The 19,250-nt window shown below is 43.5% G+C and overlaps 1 protein-coding gene and 1 long non-coding RNA gene across 6 annotated transcripts in view; one reads left to right on the top strand and one right to left on the bottom strand.

Moving 5' to 3' along the window:
• The window catches only part of DPYD (dihydropyrimidine dehydrogenase), a 537,067-nt gene extending 524,586 nt beyond the window's left edge, over window positions 1-12,481 (bottom strand). For both annotated transcript variants that reach the window (XM_084637885.1, XM_084637886.1), the window contains exon 1: window positions 12,359-12,481. In XM_084637885.1, the coding sequence (XP_084494011.1) occupies window positions 12,359-12,397 (39 nt within the window). In that variant the 5' untranslated portion in view covers window positions 12,398-12,481. The remainder of the gene's footprint in view (window positions 1-12,358) is intronic.
• The window catches only part of LOC311525598, a 46,698-nt gene that overhangs the window by 5,435 nt on the left and 22,013 nt on the right, over window positions 1-19,250 (top strand). Inside the window, exon 2 of one of the 4 annotated variants that reach the window (XR_014712817.1) lies at window positions 7,310-7,327. The exons of 2 other annotated variants lie outside the window; for them this stretch is intronic. This is a non-coding gene — a long non-coding RNA (uncharacterized lncRNA). Of the gene's footprint in view, window positions 1-7,309; window positions 7,328-12,812; window positions 12,938-19,250 lie in introns of those variants that run through there. One more of the 4 variants, XR_014712818.1, reaches the window with a different exon arrangement.

Genomic DNA, 19,250 nt, shown 5'->3' with positions numbered 1-19,250 from the left:
AGAGCAGCATGTGCCTCTGGCTAGCACATACTGCACGCTGCATCATGCATGTAAACTAGTTTGTGGGGGAGGAGGGAGATGGCCATGCACCCTTGGGTCCAGGCAGACCATAGTCCCCTTTCTTTATGCTTTATTGAAGGCTGTGCAGATGCTCTGCCTCGATGCTATCAGGGTGCAGATTTTCACCATTCTTACAGGGGTGGGATAGCTCAGTGCTTTGAGCATTGGCCTGTTAGGGGGGACTTTTAGGGATCTGAAGCAAAAATTGGGGATTGGTCCTGCTCTGAGCAGGGGGTTGGACTAGATGATTTCCTGAGGTCCCTTCCAACCCTGATATTCTATGATCTCTACCAGCTGTATAAATATGGTACTTTACAATTCAAGGCCCTGTCTATACTGCATACACATACATCTATGTTGAGGAATCTGGTTATAAAGTTAAAACATGGTTGTCCCTTAACTAGGTTCAGTGTTGCCAGCCCTTGTGATGTTTTCACAAGTCTCATGATTTTCTTGGTTTTTCATAAAGCCCCAGCTCCTAAAGGCCTGCAATTGGGTGAGAATCGTTCTTTTTAAGTTGTAAGTAGTTTCTAGACCTCACTGGTTGCAGAGAAAAGCTTGTAAATGTGACAAGTGTATTTTAAAGGCTCAGAGACCAGAAGGAAAGTGAAAAGCACCCAAAAGGTTTTTTTTAAATCTTGTGACTTTGTGGTGCCTAACTCAAGTTCTGAATATTTGGGTTAGCAATACTGTATTTGTAGTGCAGACTAAATCCTAAAGTGCATACAACTCTGGGGATACATCTACACTAAGATAAAAGATGTACAGCATGGCCGCTGCTGGCCCAGGCTCACAGGGCTTGGGCTGTGGGGCCATAAATTTGGAGTGTAGACCTTGGGCTTTGAGACGCTGTGAGTGTGGAGGGATCTCAGATCCGGGCTCAGAGACTTGGTGCTGCAGGTTGTCAACAGAAGTTGAATACACAAAATAATGAGAGCGAGGACAGAATATGCCCCAAATGAAGGGCTTTCCCATTCTACCACTCATTCAAGGCTTCAGCCTAGTGACTGAGCCACCATTTCGTTGACATGTTTCTGGGAAATAAAGGACCTGATCCTGCAAATACTCACATACATGCTTAACTTTAAACATGGGCATGTTTTCAGGATCAGGGCCATATTCTGGAATAGTTAATAAAGCGAGTTACTTGCTCAACATGGCGATTGTCTTTTATTTTAAGGTAAAAACAAACTTGGCATAAGATCTAGAAGGTGTACAGTAGAATCAGTGCTTGGAAAGTGTGAGATCTCAATATCAATTCAAAAATTATATTAATAAAATGTTTTTAATTATAGATCATTACAAACTTCTCTGCATCTTTACTGAATATTTTGATACAGATAAAGTATGTTATAGCTAGGATGCTTAAAAATATAATCGAATAATATATGTAACTAGTTAGTTATATTACAAATGTTCAAATTAAAGAAATCCCAGTAGTTATTTGCTTTTTAATGCCCAAAGGAGGACAAGGACAAACAAATGTCAGGAAGATAACCTCTTCTTGGCCATAAAATCACGTGTATTACCCCTAATAATGCTTATACAAATTCAGAAAAGCTACATTTTAAACTTTATTTTGCTTTAACTTTCTATGCCAATTTTTTTATACTATGTTTTGAAAAATGGATGTAAACTTGGTTGTTGTGACTGTTGCTTCATAAAGAATATTTTATAGGCATTTTATAGGAGTTTTAACTGTAAAGACTGCAACTGGTAAACAATTTGGTCAAACCATAAAACTTTGGGTAAAGAGGGCCTGAATCAACCTCATCTTCTTTTCCAATAAAAACCTTTGCTTCTGTCTTAGAACCCCAGAGAAAAACCATGTAGTTGGAAATGTTTTAAGCCTCTTTTTATTTCCAGAGTTTTGAAATGGTAAACACCTTTGTGAAAAGCACTTGCAACTGTTAGATAAATATAAAGCTCGTAATATCATTGCTATGTAAATGGTAAAATGTTTTATGTATCAACATGGAATCTAATGACCTTGCAAAACTAATTACTAATGTAAGATGCCATTTAAATATAAACTATTTATAATAATATGAAATTGATTAATTAATTACTAGCAGTGCTCAAGCAACCCCTCACCCAAACTCAGTAAGACAACACTCATCCCTCCAAAAACTGTTAAAAAGAATCCACAACTTCTTTAGCTTAAATAGTTAAAAACTTTCAGTAATTTACTTTAAAAATAAGTGCTTTGAGAACCGTTTATATAAAAAACAGAAGCATTTGGATTTTCTAAAAACAGAATTGTAATTCCAGTTTAAGTCTAACAAAAAAAAATCCAAGAAATCTCAGAAAATGGCCTGAATATATTAAAGTTAAAATGCTAATCTTAAAGAATCTCCCACTACAAAGACAGAGGAATAGAACTGTCAAGAAATAATTAGAATTCCAATGCATATATGCATTAACAAACTACATATTCATAAGACAAAGATGCTCCTAATGACAATCCAGGAGGGTACTGAGCCAATGAAAGGGTGGCAGAAACCAAATTTAAATTTAAAGCCTGAAAAAGCTGTGTTTTCCCCTTATAATTTCAAGAAAATAAGACACAGAAGGATATAAAATCTCTGAGAGTAAGCACCCCTCACACACATACTCCGTGCTACCCTGGTAATACAGCAAGTACTCACCAACTTATCCTGTCCATCTCTACAAGCACACTGCCATGACAGCTCAGAGAAACAGAAAAAGACTCAAGAAGAAACCAGCCCAAAGAAAACCTCCCCAAGACTTCAAGATGGATTAGTGAGAGAAAGTTAACAAGACACTATCAAGGGATTAGATTTCAAAACTCTTGTAATTATTTTATTGACTATTGAAATGCAATTATAACAAACCATTAATAGTTTCTTCTGTTAATCAACAAGTGGTTAAACCATGTATTCCCAGAAAGGAAACAAGGGCTAACCTTTGGTGAACAGAGAAATAGGGGGATTTAATTGGATTTAAGATTCTTGATATTCATAATTTGTCTGTCTCAATACAGTTCATGGCTTCTTCTAAGCAGCTGATTTAATTTTTTTTATTTCATAGGATTTAGTGATGACTGCTTACTTTGCACAATTACAAACTGGCTGATTACTAACAATAACCAACAAACAAACAAAACTCTCCTTCATTAAACAAAACCCTCTTGCCCATTTATAAGCCTTCTTAGCTATGTAAGTTTATACTAAGACTGAGTCATCCTAGGCACTCCGACACCCTACACACTACTACAATGATATTGGCACAAAATTAGCCTTCTGAGGTATCATTTGAAAACTAACACCACACCGGTTATTAATCTCATTGTAAAATGCATATGTCAAGCCTATATGTGAAGTTATGAATCCCCTCTATATGACATTACTAGAACATGTTTAAGACCAGACAGCCCAGTTTAGGTCAACGTGATGACCAGCCTGTTTTATACAAAGGAATGTGAGTTTACCTCAGTTTACATATTAGCAATAAACAAAGCCATCAAGCTAAACCAGCAGTGTTTATTCTAATCCTGAACACATGAAACAGAAAATTAACATTGATCCTGCACCCCAGAGAGACACAGGAGACTGAGTCACCAGGATGCCTTCTGACTTGTAAGACAAATACAACCCTTTGTGGATATAAGAAAGAGAGAGACTCCATCTCAGCTGAGAGCTTCTTAACGAGGCTTTGAACCCTAAGCCCTTTAGCACCCATCAACCCTTAACCAGGGGGCAGGGCTACTCAGGAAGACCAGGGCTTTAAAAAGCATTTGGGGGGGCTACATAAGTTTAACAAAGTTTAAGGAACATTAAATGTAAGCGAAAAACCACCCCCTAACAACAACAACTAAGGAATAAGCTGCAGGAGTAAAAAGAGAATGTAGGTATAAGTCCAGCAACAGAGTAGGGGCTACCCAGTTTATTGCACCCAATGCAGCATGTATGATTACCTGCCCGATGGGCAGGTGGTGTATGTGTGCATTTGGTGTAAGGAGCTCCTAGCCCTCAAAAGACCGTGTATGGGCCTTGGAGACCAGGGTGGCGGAGCTGGAGGAGCTAAGGGAGATAGAGAGATACATAGATGAGACTTTCCAGGACACAGTACAATGGTTCCACCCCCGGTCTGACAACACCTGTGCTGTTGAGGAGAACATCCAGCTGGAGCAGAGGGAAACGATCCCATAGTTGGGACCCTCCTTCCGGATGATGTTGTGGTATCCTCTCACACTGAGGATACGTCTCCAGGGGAGGGAACTCCAGTTATTAGGGAGAGACAGGTATTAGTAATGGGCGATTTGATCATTAGAAACATAGATAGATGGGTTTGCGACGACCAGGAGAACCGCATGGTGACTTGCCTGTGGATCTCTCAAGACATCTAGATAGACTTATGTGTAGTGCTGGGAAGGAGCCGGTGGTCGTGGTACATGTAGGTACCAATGACATAGGGAAAAATAGGAGAGATGTCCTGGAGGCGAAATTTAGGCTGCTAGATAAGAGATTGAAGTCCAGGACCTCCATGGTAGCATTCTCTGAAATGCTTCCAGTTCCACATGCAGGTCCAGTTAGATTGCAGGGTCTCAATGCGTGGATGAGACAATGGTGTAGGGAGGACGGGTTTAGATTTATTAGGAGCTAGGGAAACTTTTGGGAAAGGGGGAGCCTATACAGGAAGGATGGGCTCCAACTAAACCAAAATGGAACCACATTGCTGGCGCTTAAAATTAAAAAGGTCATAGAGCATTTTTTAAGCTAAGGGCTGGGGGAAAGCCAACCGGTGTGGAGGAGCATGTGATTCGGACAGAGACATCCCTTAGGGAAGGATCTACTAATGGAGATTCTCTATGTCCTAGTAAGGAGGAGAATATGGAAGATAAAATACAGGTAGGATCTGATGAGAAACAGTCAAATGAAAAAAAGTCTCATTCAATTATATCATGTAATGGGAAACAGCTAAAAAGTGACAAGTTTTTAAAGTGCTTATATACCAATGCTAGAAGTCTAAATAATAAGATGGGTGAACTAGAGTGCCTCATATTAAATGAGGATATTGATATAATAAGGCTTCACAGAAACTTGGTGGAATGAGGATAATCAATGGGACACAGTAATACCAGGCTATAAAATATATCAGAAGGACAGAACACTATATGTGAAAGAAAGCATAGAATCAAATGAAGTAAAAATCTTAAGTGAACCGAACTGTACTATAGAACCTCTATGGATAGTAATTCCATGCTCAAATAAGAAGAATATAGCAGTAGGGATACATTACTGATCACCTGACCAGGATGGTGATAGTGACTGTGAAATGCTCAGGGAGATTAGAGAGGCTATTAAAATAAAAAAACTCAATAATAATGGGGAATTTCAACTATCCTCATATTGACTGGGTACGTATCACCTCAGAACTGGATGCAGAGATAAAGTTTCTTGACACCTTAAATGACTGCTTCCTGGAGCAGCTAGACCTGGAACCCACAAAAGGAAAAGCAATTCTTGATTTAGTCCTAAGTGGAGCACAGGATCAGGTCCAAGAGGTGAATATAGCTGGACCACTTGGTGATAGTGACCATAATATAATTAAATTTAACATTCCTGTGGTGAGGAAAACACCAATGCGGCCCAACACTGTAGCATTTAATTTCAGAAAGGGGAGCTACACAAAAATGAGGAGGTTAGTTAACAGAAATTAAAAGGCACAGCACCAAACGTAAAATCCCTGCAAGCTGCATAAAGACGCCATAATAGAGGCTCAACCTAAACGTAGACCACAAATTAAAAAAAACATAGTAAGAGAAAAAAAAAAGAGCCACTGTGGCTAAGCAACAAGGTAAAAGAAGCACTGAGAGGCAAAAAGGCATCCTTTAAACAGTGGAAGTTAAATCCTAGTGAGGAGAACAGAAAGGAGCATAAACTCTGGCAAATGAAGTGTAAAAATATAATTAGGAAGGCCAAAAAAAATTTGAAGAACAGCTAGCCAAAGACTCAAAGTAATAGCAAAAAAAATTAAATACATCAGAAGCAGGAAGCCTACTAAACAACCAGTGAGGCGCTAAAGGAGCACTCAAGGATGATAAGGCGATTGCAGAGAAACTAAATTAATTCTTTGCATCGGTCTTCACGGTTGAGGATGTGAGGGAGATTCCCAAACATGAGCCATTCTTTTTAAGTGACAAATCTGAGGAACTGGTCCCAGATTGAGGTGTCATTAGAGAAGGTTTTGGAACAAACTGATAAACTAAACAGTAATAAGTCACCAGGACCAGATGGTATTCACCCAAGAGTTCTGAAGGAACTCAAATATGAAATTGCAGAACTACTAACTCTAGTCTGTAACCTATCATTTAAATCGGCTTCTGTACCAAATGACTGGAGGATAGCTAATGTGACGCCAATTTTTAAAAAGGGCTCCAGAGGTGACCCCAGCAATTATAGGCCGGTAAGCCTGATTTCAGTACGGAGCAAACTGGTTGTGCAAAACTGTCAGACAAATAGATGAACACATGTTGATTCTTCCCAAACAAATTGTTTTTTGTAAAGGGAAATCATGCCTCACCAATCTGCTACAATTCTTTGAGGGGGTCAACAAGCATGTGGACAAGGGAGATCCAGTGGATACAGTGTATTTAGATTTTCAGAAAGTCTTTGACAAGGTCCCTCACCAAAGGCTATTAAGCAAAGTAAGCAGTCATGGGATAAGAGGGAAGGTTCTGTCATCGACTGGTAAGTGGTTAAAGACAGGAAACAAAGGGTAGGAATAAATGGTCAGTTTATAAAAGTACACAGATACTGGGTTAGATGGACCTTTGGTCTGACCCAGCATGGCTGTTCTTATGTTCTTAAAACACAACTTGCTCCTCAGAAACAAATTTGGTTGTGATTCTGTTCGGGGGCGGGGAGATGAAGGCGGGCAGGAGATAAGGGCATTTCACAAGGCTTTCCTTCCCAGTGAGTAGTCTGCTGTCTATATGTTGGAGCCAGGCTTTGCAGTGGTGATTCCTGGCTAAAGGATGAGATGAATGCCTAGAATACTCTCAAAGCTATTTCCTAATATCCATGCTGATGTCTGACTTCTAGGAATGAACTGAAAGGTCTGAAGGACTAAAACTCTATTTGACCATGCTTTATAGTGGCTACATGGGAATTATCTGCTCATGTAAGCGTGTAAACTTTTGTTACTTGCATATATAATGTACTGTGTATTAATAGCACTGAAACTTTCTGTTTTAAACTTTCCTTTTTTTTTATTTTTTTTTAAGTTTCATCAACCAGAGATTGTAAGTATGTGATGCACTTCTTTCCCCCATAACTCTTTTTTTCATTCAGTATACATGTAACCTATCCTTGGCTTCATTTGTCTTACTGTTAATACTAATAAGACGTCTGTGTTTATTACATCATCATGTTGTATTTCTTGCTGCACTTTGATTTATGTCCCTGTCTCTGGTTTAGCCCATATATATATGATGAAATGAATAACCTGTCAGTTCCAAGGTACTTTTGAAAGATGCCCCAGACTGTCAAATGTTTTGGCATTTTTCCTCATCAGAGATAGTTTGCCTTCCTCCATGTTGACATATTTAATTAAGTTCTTGATCCAGACTGACCCTGCGGAGAACCTTCTCATCCATAGAAAAGCAATCCATTTTGGCCAGCAGTACTGTGTGTATGCAGTACATGTGCAAAGTGCAACTTGTGAAGGGCCAGATTTTGCCTAATATGCACAGGTCAGTAGTAAGAGCACTGTGGAGTTTCCCAGAGCTACTTGGTTCACAGAAGACATGTTCCTTCTGGAGCTGTGCTCCTTCAGGGCTGCAGCCTATGCTGTTTTTTGAAGGCTGATGTTAGGCGGGATGGGGTCCTGGATCAGCACAGGAAACGGTTAACGCACTCAAAACTCAGTGACTACAGTTGTGGCTAGCTCCATTATAGAGGGAAGGAGGGGTGTTTCTTGTGCCATGCTCCTGGTTGTGTGTGCACAGTACAGAGTGCCCTGTGTCCCTCACCTCTTAGTTGCATTTTACAGCCTGGTGTATGCATTACAAAGCAGTAGAGCAGCTGAGCTGGCAGAAGTTGTGCTCTTCTCTGGTGCTGTGTGTGTACTGGGCACTGCAAAGTGCAGTTTATGAAAGAGTGCAGCAAATTTCACTTTGTAGGTTCATAGCTCCCAGAGCAAGTGAGAAGGGGCATTAAAGAAAAGGGGTTGCTTAAAAACAAAGCACTATAATACAGCATCCTCTAAGGGAGAAGTAGGCCAAATCTTGGGAGATGGGAGCATAGTGTGAAAACATAGGAAAGCTGGATTAAGATAATACAAAAGGGAAGCCCTGTTGTCCTGAATGTCCCTTTCTTGCTCTTAAAAACATGGCAAAGATTATGTAAATAAATTTATGCAATTGGCTACCTTTGATCCAGATTGATTTTTTTTTTTAAAATTCCAGAAAGCTTCTATTGTTGCAACTCCTGTGAATGATTAAAATACCTGCCATTTGCTTGAAGATGTACGGTAAAATACCAGTTTAATTTGTAGTGTTGTTCTGAAGTTGTGGCTTCAAATTACTAGTCGTTCCCTGTCTGTTCACTGCTCAGAACACTATTCCCATATAATTAACCATATCTATCCAAGGTCATGTGATGAATGATCAGTAAGGAAATGAAATTTTCTGTTTACCCATTTTGCTTTATGGGTTCCCATTTAGAGGTGTTTTGTTTTGTTTTTAAGTGTAGTAAACTCTTAGCTGAACAGAACAATAATTATAGTGTGATTAGTAAAAGATCAGGCAAGATTATAGTCCAAATTTGTCGTTCCTATTTTGAAAGAGTTCTTTTAAAAACTCATTGGGGGTCTAAAAGGGTTAATTTAAAATTGTTGGATGCCAAAGAATTTTATTTTAAAAAATGACTACAAATATTTAGTCCGGAGAAACAAGAAATCGGAGGCCAGCTCTTACCAATTGTTTCTCTTATTGACAATTCAGGAGTGTGACTCCCACTATGTTAGTCATGGGAGTTCTTTTACATACGTTGGGGGACACCCTTGGTTGAGATCCAACAAAACAATCACAAATTATTAACCATGGCTATTTTATTATTAAAGAAAGGAAAATAAAACATTAAACAAAACAACACTAATGACAGAACATAATGATAAACTGTGACTTTTGTTACAATCGCTTCTATATGTCTCTGTGGAGAGCTTTTAACAGTGATTACACACTTGAGAGTGGAACTGCCTTTGAGGGAGGGGGGGGCACTTTTCTCTTGGTCAGTTCAGACCAAGGTCGTCTTTCCCCAAATTACTGTGAATGCAGTTGTAAGACTGTTGGGGACACCCAGAACTGTGAGCCATTGTTACTTCTGTGCCTCAACAAGTGAGCCTTGCTAGAGATTAGTGTGTCTGTGAGCGCCGCACCACACCAGTCTGTTTTTCTCACCAGCAAACGGGCTCTGCTGGCACAAACCTCACCTAGCAGGTAACAATCTGTGAACTCCAGAGCTCCCCAGATATTGCAGTGCACGGCCCCATTGCTGTTCGTTCACAGAAGATACCAAGTTTGCTGCTCTTCTAAAGAGTTATATCAGCTTATTAACATAACAGCAGTAAATACACCTTGCCCTAGAAGCACAATACTGAGTTGATTATTAGTAAAAATAAAACAAGTTTCTTAACAAGAGGACATAGGTTAAGTGACACCAAGTAGCAGTAATCAAAGTAGAAATGGTTAGAATCAAATAAAAATCAAACATCTAAAAGAGTAAAACTTAATCTAGCAAGATACAGTTTCTGTTCAAGATGGTTTTCTCTCACGTATTGTCCCCTTTCCAGCTTTTACTGTCTAGTCTGGCTGGGACCCATCACAGGGATCAAATCATTTGATTCCTTTGTCTCCTAAGCTGAAGGATAAGAACATAAGAATGGCCATACTGGGTCAGCCCAAAGGTCCATCTAGCCCAGTATCCTGTCTTACGACAGTGGCCAATGCCAGGTGCCCCAGAGGAAATGAACAGAACAGATAATCATCAAGAGATCCATTCCCTGTCGCTCATTCCCAGCTTCTGGCAAACAAAAGCTAGGGACACCATCCCCGTCCATCCTGGCTAATAGCCATTGATGGACCTATCCTCCGTGAGTGTATCTAGTTCTTTTTTAAACCCTGTTATCGTCTTGGCCTTCACAACATCCTCTGGCAAAGGGTTCCACAGGCTGACTGTGCGTGTGTTATGTGAAAAAATACTTTCTTTTTTTTTTGTTTTAAATCTGCTACCTATTAATTTCATTTGGCGGTCCCTAGTTCTTGTGTTATGAGAAGGAATAAATAACACTTCCTTATTTACTTTCTCCACATCAGTCATGATTTTATAGACCTCAATCATATTTCCCTCCTCCACCCCCCGGTCATCTCTTTTCCAAGCTGAAAAGTCAGTCTTATTAATCCCTCCTTATACGGAAGCCGTTCCATACCCCTACTTATTTTTGTTGCCCTTTTCTGAACCTTGTCCAATAGATCTTTTTTCAGATAAGGTGACCACATCCGCATGCACTATTCAAGATGTGGGAGTACCATGGATTTATATAGAGGCAATGTGATATTTTCTGTCTTACTATCTATCCCTGTCTGAATGATTCCCAACATTGTGTTTGCTTTTTTCACGGCCGCTGCATGTTGAGTGGATGTTTTCAGAGAACTGTCCACAATGACTCCAAGATCTCTTTCTTGAGTGGTAACAGCTAATTTAGACCCCATCATTTTATATGTATAGTTTACTTTGCATTTATCAACATTGAATTTCACCTGCCATTTTGTTGCCCAGTCACCCAGTTTTGAGAGATCCTTTTGTAGCTCTTCACAATCTGCCTGGGACTTAGCTATCTTGAGTATTTTTGTATCATCTGCAAATCTTGCCACCTCACTGTTTACCCCTTTTTTCAGATAATTTATGAATATGTTGAATAGGACTGGTCCCAGTACAGACCCCTGGGGGACACCACTATTTACCTCTTTCCATTCTGAAAACTGATCATTTATTCCTACCCTTTGTTTCCTATCTTTTAACCAGTTACCAATCCAGAGGACCTTCCCTCTTATCCCATAACAGTTTATTTTGTTTAAGAACCTTTGGCGAGGGAATCAGACGTCAAGAATTATAACATTCAAAAAACAGTTGGAGAACACTTCAATCTCTTTGGTCACTCGATTACAGACCTAAAAGTTGCAATTCTTCAACAAAAAAACTTCAAAAACAGACTCCAACAAGAGACTGCTGAATTGGAATTAATTTGCAAACTGGATACAATTAACTTAGGCTTGAGTAGAGACTGGGAGTGGATAGGTCATTACACAAAGTAAAGATATTTCCCCAAGTTTATTCCCCCCTCCACCACCCCACTGTTCCTCAGACGTTCTTGTCAACTGCTGGAAATGGCCCACCTTGATTATTACTACAAAAGATTTTCCCCCGCTCTCCTGCTGGTAATAGCTCACCTTAAGTGATCACTCTCTTGTTACAGTGTGTATGGTAACTCCCACTGTTTCATGTTCTCTATGTATATAAATCTCCCTACTGTATTTTCCACTACATGCATCCGATGAAGTGAGCTGTAGCTCACGGAAGCTTCTGCTCAAATAAATTGGTTCGTCTCTAAGGTGCCACAAGTACTCCTTCTCTTTTTGCAAATACAGACTAACATGGCTGCTACTCTGAAACCTCTCTTAATGAGGTTACTGATCATAAATTTCTTTGTTTCCATTGAATCTGAAACCTAAAATTCGGTACATGCATCTTTTATGGACTACTTAATACAGGGAAAGGGGTGAGGAGAGGCCACATTTGACCTGCAACATCAGGATCTTGTGGGATTTCAACCACTCAAGACACTTCAAAGAACAATTCATTTTGTTAAAGAGATTACCTTCCTTGCCTGACTGATCTGAATGAGTACTTAAAAAACAAAAAAATAAAGTTTATACTTTCTACCTGAAAGTGAGATAGATACAAGTCTCTTTCAAAGCAGCTTCCCAAATGCACCAGCACAATGATCGTGGATGGTGTTGAATTATTAACACATGACCATTCAATGACCTCGAAGTTGGCTTCTAAGTCACATTTCTCAAAACAACGTGAAACAAAATGCAAGGTGTGGGAAGGCTTTGGATCAGGAGAATGATTAAAGACAGAGTACTGCAAAGCCTATATTGCTACAATGTCCAACTTTGCGCTACGCCTTCAGGGCAGGAGGAGCCGCCGGTTTCCTGGGTCAAACTTTGGGGGCGGCCCCGCCTGCGCACAGCCCCACCCCACACGGGTACCTCAATGTCCACCGGGTCCCGGGTGAGCATGCGAGCCATGGTGTCCTCCTAGGACCCGTCCGTCCCCTGGGCGGCAGAGCTCCCGACTCGGCAGAGCGCGGGAGGACTAGCGGCGGGCGAGCCCAGCACCGCCCCGGGGGCGGGCACCCGCCTGCGCTGGCTGCCGTCGCTCTTCTCCCTCACCCCGGCTGCGGGCTCTGAGGCGGGTTTCCCAGCCGGGGCCGCGGGTTAACGGGGCGAGCACGTAGCTGGGGCAGAGCGTGGGGAAAGCAGCCCCTCTGCCGTACGGAGCAGTCAGCTCCTTCACGGAAACGAAGAGAGCCAGCGCCGCACAAGCACGACCCGCCCGAGCCGGGCAGGGGCAGGGGCCGGCACTGAACCCACTTCCTGCAAGCGCGCTGGGGTTTGCGCCCGCAGGCTGCTACACCTGCCTCTAGTGAGCGAGGTTTGCTCGCTGGGAGTTCCCTGAGCCTCTAGTCCCGCAGCTACACGGCGGGTTTATGTCAACAACCTTCGCCCGGGTTTATTCAGGCCTAATTAGGGCAGTTTTTCCTGAGAAAGAGCAAGAGAAACGTGCAGGTAGGTGCTGTGTCTTGAAATGAGCGCACAAGGTGGGCGAGGTAATGGCGTGTAGTGGCCCATCGTCAGTGGTATTACCTCACTCACCCTCTCTCCCTGTCCTGGGACCCACAGGGCCACGCCACCATTGCATGGAAGTGAGCACCCCCTGGAAAGTTCCCTAGCAGCCAACAGAGAGCCAGGCTTGGCACCGGCTTTTAAGCAGCCCTTCCCAATAAGCACCAAATGACCCACTAATATTGTCAAGATTTTTTTTCTGCATTTCATGAGAGCAGAGAGATGGGCAGTGTGACCAGTCTTTGCCTTGGGCATGCAATGGGGTGGAGGCTCCTTGCACTTCTGTGATTGGTGTTTGAGTGAAGCAATCTGCCCTTTGGTATATGAGCAAGTTTTATATCCATGCTGGTAACTAGGTGTAAGCAGGGGAATAGTCCTGCTATTGTGGGGAATTTTCCTGGTTTCTGCACTACCCCGCTGAAGTGGGCTAGCGAAAGGATCTGAGTCTTCGCTCCCACTTCCTTCACCCAGTGGCCTCCCTGCCCTTGAGGGCTCCCCTTCCACTCTCCTGTCTGGCAGAGTCCTCGTAACCCTAACAAGGCTGGGCCAAGGATTCCTGGGGGGGCTCGACCCCCAACCCTGCTGTGTTTGTCCCCCACTCCGGGGTACTCTCTCTGCATTAGGCACTTCTCTGACCCACTGATCATTACATACAATTTGAAGCAAATGCAAGTTATTTAATCAACAATTAATTTTAAAAAGATTAAGGGAAAATGGGAAAGGTTAATGGAAAACATCAGCCTGCTCTGTGGCAGGGAACATCACAAACAGTGTCTCTGGAATGTCAGGGCAGTTCAGTCTGTTCCTTGTAAGTCCCAGGCCTCCTTCTCAGCCTCTGGCTGTGCTGCAGGGATGCTGGGGGTTGGACACTCACTCTAGTGGTGGCCACATGCTCTCGGGCTCTAGGTGGCAGAGCTCTTCTTCCCAGCATTGCCCCCGCATTGTCAGGGTTACCAATGCCCCTCCAAGTCTGGCCTGCAGCGCCTCCTGGCCGAGGCGTCTCCCTGCCCTGGGCCCACTGCCCAGGGTCCCCCCTCGCTCTCCCCAGCTGCTCATGACACCCAGCTCTGGACTGCTCCAGCCCCAGCTCCACTCTGCCTCAGCACGGCTGCTGCTCTGCCTCCAGCTCCCTGGGCTGCTTCTCTGGCCCCTCTGGCTCTGGTTGCTTCAGGTCTGCTCTACAGGCTGCTTCTGTGACTCTGCTCCCAGCACTGACCTGCTTCGTGGGCTGCTTTTCTGGCCCCTCTGGCTCTGGTTGCTGCAGCTCTGCTCCCAGGGCAAGTCTGCTCTCTCTGGGCTGTGCTTCTGGCTTGGGGCTGCACTGCTCCCAGGACAGGGTCTGCTCTCTCTGGGCTGCTTTTCTGGTCCCTCTGGATCTGGCACAGCTCTGCTCCCCAGCTTAACTTGGGCCCCTGTTTTCTCCTTAGCTCTACCCCCACTCTGTCTGACCCAGGCAATTCCAGCTCACACGGAGGATGGAGGACGGGACCTCCCTGGCCTCCTGATTAGCTTGCCCGCCCTGTCATTCAGGCTGACCTGGAGCATTGGCCTCTCCCCATTGTTCCTGGGGAGTCTCAGGGTCTTCATTCCCCATCGACCCTTTCCCCTTTTAGTACTGGGAGCTAGCAACTAAAACACACCCACTGAATGTTAGTAAGGGGGCAACAGTCCCCTTGCATAGGCACCCTGTATTCATGAGAACTGCTCTTGATTTTGTCTTTGTCTCTTTCAGGACAAAGGTTAAAGAGGATGAACTTTTCTCCCTTTGTAAAAAGCCCATAAAAACAGCTTCTGGACATTGATAGTACCTCTGGGTCACTTATTTATCCCCTTCTCCCCATTTCTCTCCCTTGAAGGGCTGAGAGTTTGCCTTTTAGAGGGTAAAAAGTGTTTCTCACTATACTGTTACTTTATTTCCTCCAACCCTTGCATATGCAGAGTTTGAGATTTCCCATGTAGATTTAGTTTCTTGCTTGCCAGCTGCAGCAATAACCTTCTGTTGCTTTTTAGCTCCTCTGCGTAGCTTAAAGGTATATGCTAGATAAGGCACAGACATAAGTTAAGGCACTAAAGCCATTTGCTGACAGGCCTGAGGCCTGTAAGACAATAGCTTACTTCAGCAGTTCTCAAACTGTAGCAACCCAAGAACCCTCATTTTGATTTAAAAATTTTCAGGGACTCCCACCCTGACTCAGCCCTTCCCCTTCCCTTCCCTCCCTCTGTCACCCACTCTCCCCCACCCTCACTCACTTTCACCAGGCTGGGGCAGGGAGTTGGGGTGTGTGGGGGGGTGGGCTCTGGGAGGGAGTTGGGGTGCAGGCTCTGGGAGGGGGCAAGGGGTTGGAGCGTGGGCTCCAGCCGAGCGGCGCTTAGTTCAGGCGGCTTCCAAAAGCAACTAGTACACCCCTCTGGCAGTGGCTCCTAGGCGGGAGGGGAGTTCTCCAAGCACTGCCTATGCCTGCAGGCACCACCCCCACTGTTCCCAATGGCCACAGTTCCCGGCCAATGGAAGCTATGGGGGCGGCGCTTGGGGCAGGGACAGCACACAGAGACCTCTTGCTTCCCCCCCTGCAGGGACCTGCCAGCCGCTTCCAGGAGCGGCACGGAGCTGGAGCAGGTATGGAGCTTGACTTAGTCCCGCTGCACTGTTGGACTTTTAGCATGCAGAAGGAGAGGGAGCGGGAGAAGTTGATTAGCAGGGCCCAAGGACCCCCTGGGGAACCTTCAGGGACCCCCCATAGGTCCACAGACCCCAGTTTGAGAAACACGGGCTTAGCTAAACAAGACATAAGGCCCAAAAGCCTTCACATACTGCTGGTTAAGTGTATAGCCCCAGTTCCTACGAGAACACTGTAGCAACTAAACTCCTAACATGTAGTCACAAGATTTTCGTTTGTAGCCGATTGGGATGTTTTAAGTGAGGAACATGTGCCAATATCAGACTACAAGAGTACCATGGTAACTGACATGTTATAATACATTTGAGTAACGGCTGGGAGAAGAGCACCCCACCATTAGTAGGATGGGGAAATACAAATAAGGAAAAAGGGAAGAAACCTCTACTGAATATACATTAGGCATAGCAGCATCAGCGTAACACAGGGATCGGCAACCTTTGGCATGCAACCCGCCAGGGTAAGCCCCTTGGCGAGCCGGTCTGGTTTGTTTATCTGCTGTGTCCGCAGGTTCAGCCGATCGTGGCACCCACTGGCTGCGGTTCGCTGTACCAAGCCAATGGGAGCTGCGGGAAGTGGCAGGCAGCACATCCCTCGGCCTGCACCGGTTCCCGCAGCCCCCATTGGCCTGGGACAGCGAACTGCGGCCAGTGAGAGCCGCAATCGGCTGAACCTGTGGACGCGGCAGGTAAACAAACCAACCCGGCCCGTCAGGGGGCTTACCCTAGTGGGCCACATGCCAAAGGTTGCCGATCCCTGGCGTAATACATTGTAAAAATTTTATCCCAGCCTGTGTGCTTAAGAGCCGGGAGAGATGTAGCTCTTGCATGATGAGGAGGATAATGGCTAACATTTCAGGTTGTTCTGCAAGGAATGGAGAGAGTATATGAACGCTCAGATGTACATTCAGTACTACCTCTACCTACCTTGCTGCATTGGAGTGTTTGTGACTCTCAACTATTATTAATAAAACTATTACAAATACAGGTTTGTCTTAAAAGTGTGAGTGTTGCAACTGCACACATTGCAACTGAATAGTAATTCTAATACTGGGCCTGATCTTGGGACAAGAAGCTATCAAACCTCAGTGTTAACTTAGAATTCTTAAGTAACTAATGCACAATCTAAGGATCAGGCAACAGGTATCATGTCTGAACTGGGACCCCAAAGGGGTGACCCCCAACCTGTGGCTTCGCCCAGGGAAGATTTAGCTTACCTTTGGTAAAAAAATCTAAGTTAAAATCCATATCTCTTTCTACAGTTTGGTGACTGTCACAAACACTAATTCTCCAGAGTATGGGACTTCTTTTTCTCTGCTGCTGTTCCCCTTTTCTGTTTCCTTTGCTTCTAGTAGATTACTTCTGGGTTTTTAAAAACAAAAAACAAAAAAAAACCCTACACAGCCAACCTTTGTAATAGATAGTCTGTAGTCACACACTCCTGGGAGGAATAGTCTGTGGTCGCACACTCTTCCCTACCTCCCCCCATAGAGGAGGATCACTCAAGATCTTCAGCTTTGGACTTGCTTGGCATGCCAGAGACAGGATAGGACCCTTGTGGATCACCACCTGTCTTCCCACGTCTAGGTCTCAGTAGGAATTGTTAATGTGAGAGCGTGCACATGAGCTGATATGGGACATCAGCCTGTCTGCACTCTAGTTACATTCTCGTTTGTTGTTACTGACTAGTCATTTGACTTCAGCGTCTCACAAGAAGGGAATTCCATGTGGTCTGGGGGTATATACACCCTTGTAAAGGGGGGCCTGGTAAATTGAACTGTTTGAGAATAAGTAAAAGGTACCTAAAGTTGAATAAGCAGTAGCATCAGGGCTCAGTAACCCACAGTCTGAGGTGGTGGGAAGCTGATTTTATTTTAGGCACCAGTAGGCCCCAGTAATTTAGAATCTGGCCAGATCTGTGAGTAGAGTGGCACAGTTTAGCAAAAGTTCCACAGCTCTTCCAGACTATACCCCAGAGCCATCCATCATGAAGAAACCATGCAAGCTTGCACTTAAGTATCACAGCGCCTGGTAGGTCCCAACAAGGTAAATAGCCCCTGTGCCACTAGACCACATGCTAGCTGACAAGGGAAGAGAGAAAGCAACCCCCAAGCCTCTGGCATTTAACTCAGGATGTATGCCCCCGTCTAATAGGGACAGAGCCAGCTTAGCCTTTGGGAGTATTCGGAGTTGAGAAATTGTTGAAGCCAGTTAACTAGGCAAGGGGGTTACCATTTTGGGAGGGACAATTCCACATTAATTGCCAAGTATCATGCAGACTTAGAATTGAGCGAGTGAGGAGTCAGCCAAGACTTCTGGTGACCCAGCTGTGGTTGCCTGAAACATGGCAGTAGTAGTTTTGTACTAATACAAACTAAGGATCATGGAGGAGGTTTAATACGAATGGAACATAGCCAAGCTATTTTTAATCACCCTCATCCAGAGAGTTCCATGTGTCGGGGACCCAGGAAGCTGTGTCACATTGCTTTGGAAGTGCATTAATTGCCTGTGACAAAGTCCAGGAGACTAAATCCAATATGGTATGTATTGGAGGACCAAAGAAAAAGAAATCTCTGATTACCAGAAAAAATAAAAAGCTTAGTTCCCTATAGGTCTTAGAGACCTTGTAACAGTGCATTTTGTAATCCATGGAAAATTTCCTGTAGTCAGGCAGGCCAACAGTTTCTGTGCATTTAATTTGTAATTCTTAAGTAATCTTCAGCAACAAAAGCTAACAGGAAAAAAGTCAAAGGCTATTTGGCCAGTAGCCAATATGTTGCCAAAGAGAAATTGCTTCTTATTTTCAGAAGTGGGTGGGAAGGGAAGCAAGTGAAGCAAATTGCTTCTAGCCTAAGTTTGGCTGAATGAAGTTAGAACTGGTGACCCCTAAAATAGCTAATTAAATATTATTTTAAAAATCTAAAAATATTAACATATAAGATTCAGCATCCTTTTAGACAAGGCTGTACCTGATATAAATCTAAAAAGGTAACTTCATAAACAGAAGTAGGGTAAAAGTAGGGTGACCAGATGTCCTGTTTTTATAGGGACAGCCCCGTTTTTGGGGACTTTTTCTTATATAGGCGGCTATTACCCCTCACCCCCCGTCCTGTTTTTTCACAGTTGCTATCTGGTCACCCTAGGTAAAAGTAAACCCTGCTCACTACCCCTCTAACCTTAAAGGTATGGCCTGGGGAGAAACAGGAAAAGAAGCAAAAAGGTAAAACCCTTACAATTTATATTGTTCTGATGCCTGCATAAGGCCAAATTGCAGCCACAAAACTTACTGGGTTCAAATTTTCAGTTAATGAACCTATTCTTGATTTAACTAATCAGTTGTTGTGCATCATTAACCCCAAGCTAAGTATGTTTGGAATTGCAACTAACATGTCCATGATAAAAACCATGCAACATATAATCTTTTTTTTTACACAGGAATTATTCTTTTAATCAATTACTCAAGCCTCTAAAACTGCTACCCACAGCTTAAGTCATGGTTATTACTCTAGGTCCTGATTAAAAGTAATATGTTTTACATCACTACTTTAATTTTGGGGAGTTTGTTGCAGCACTGTGCACACA

The sequence above is a fragment of the Lepidochelys olivacea genome (genome assembly GCF_965140295.1).
Source record: "Lepidochelys olivacea isolate rLepOli2 genome assembly, chromosome: 8".
Lineage (NCBI taxonomy): Eukaryota > Metazoa > Chordata > Testudines > Cheloniidae > Lepidochelys > Lepidochelys olivacea.
The sequence above is the reverse complement of the archived record's forward strand: the minus strand, read 5'-3'. Positions and strand labels throughout refer to the sequence as shown.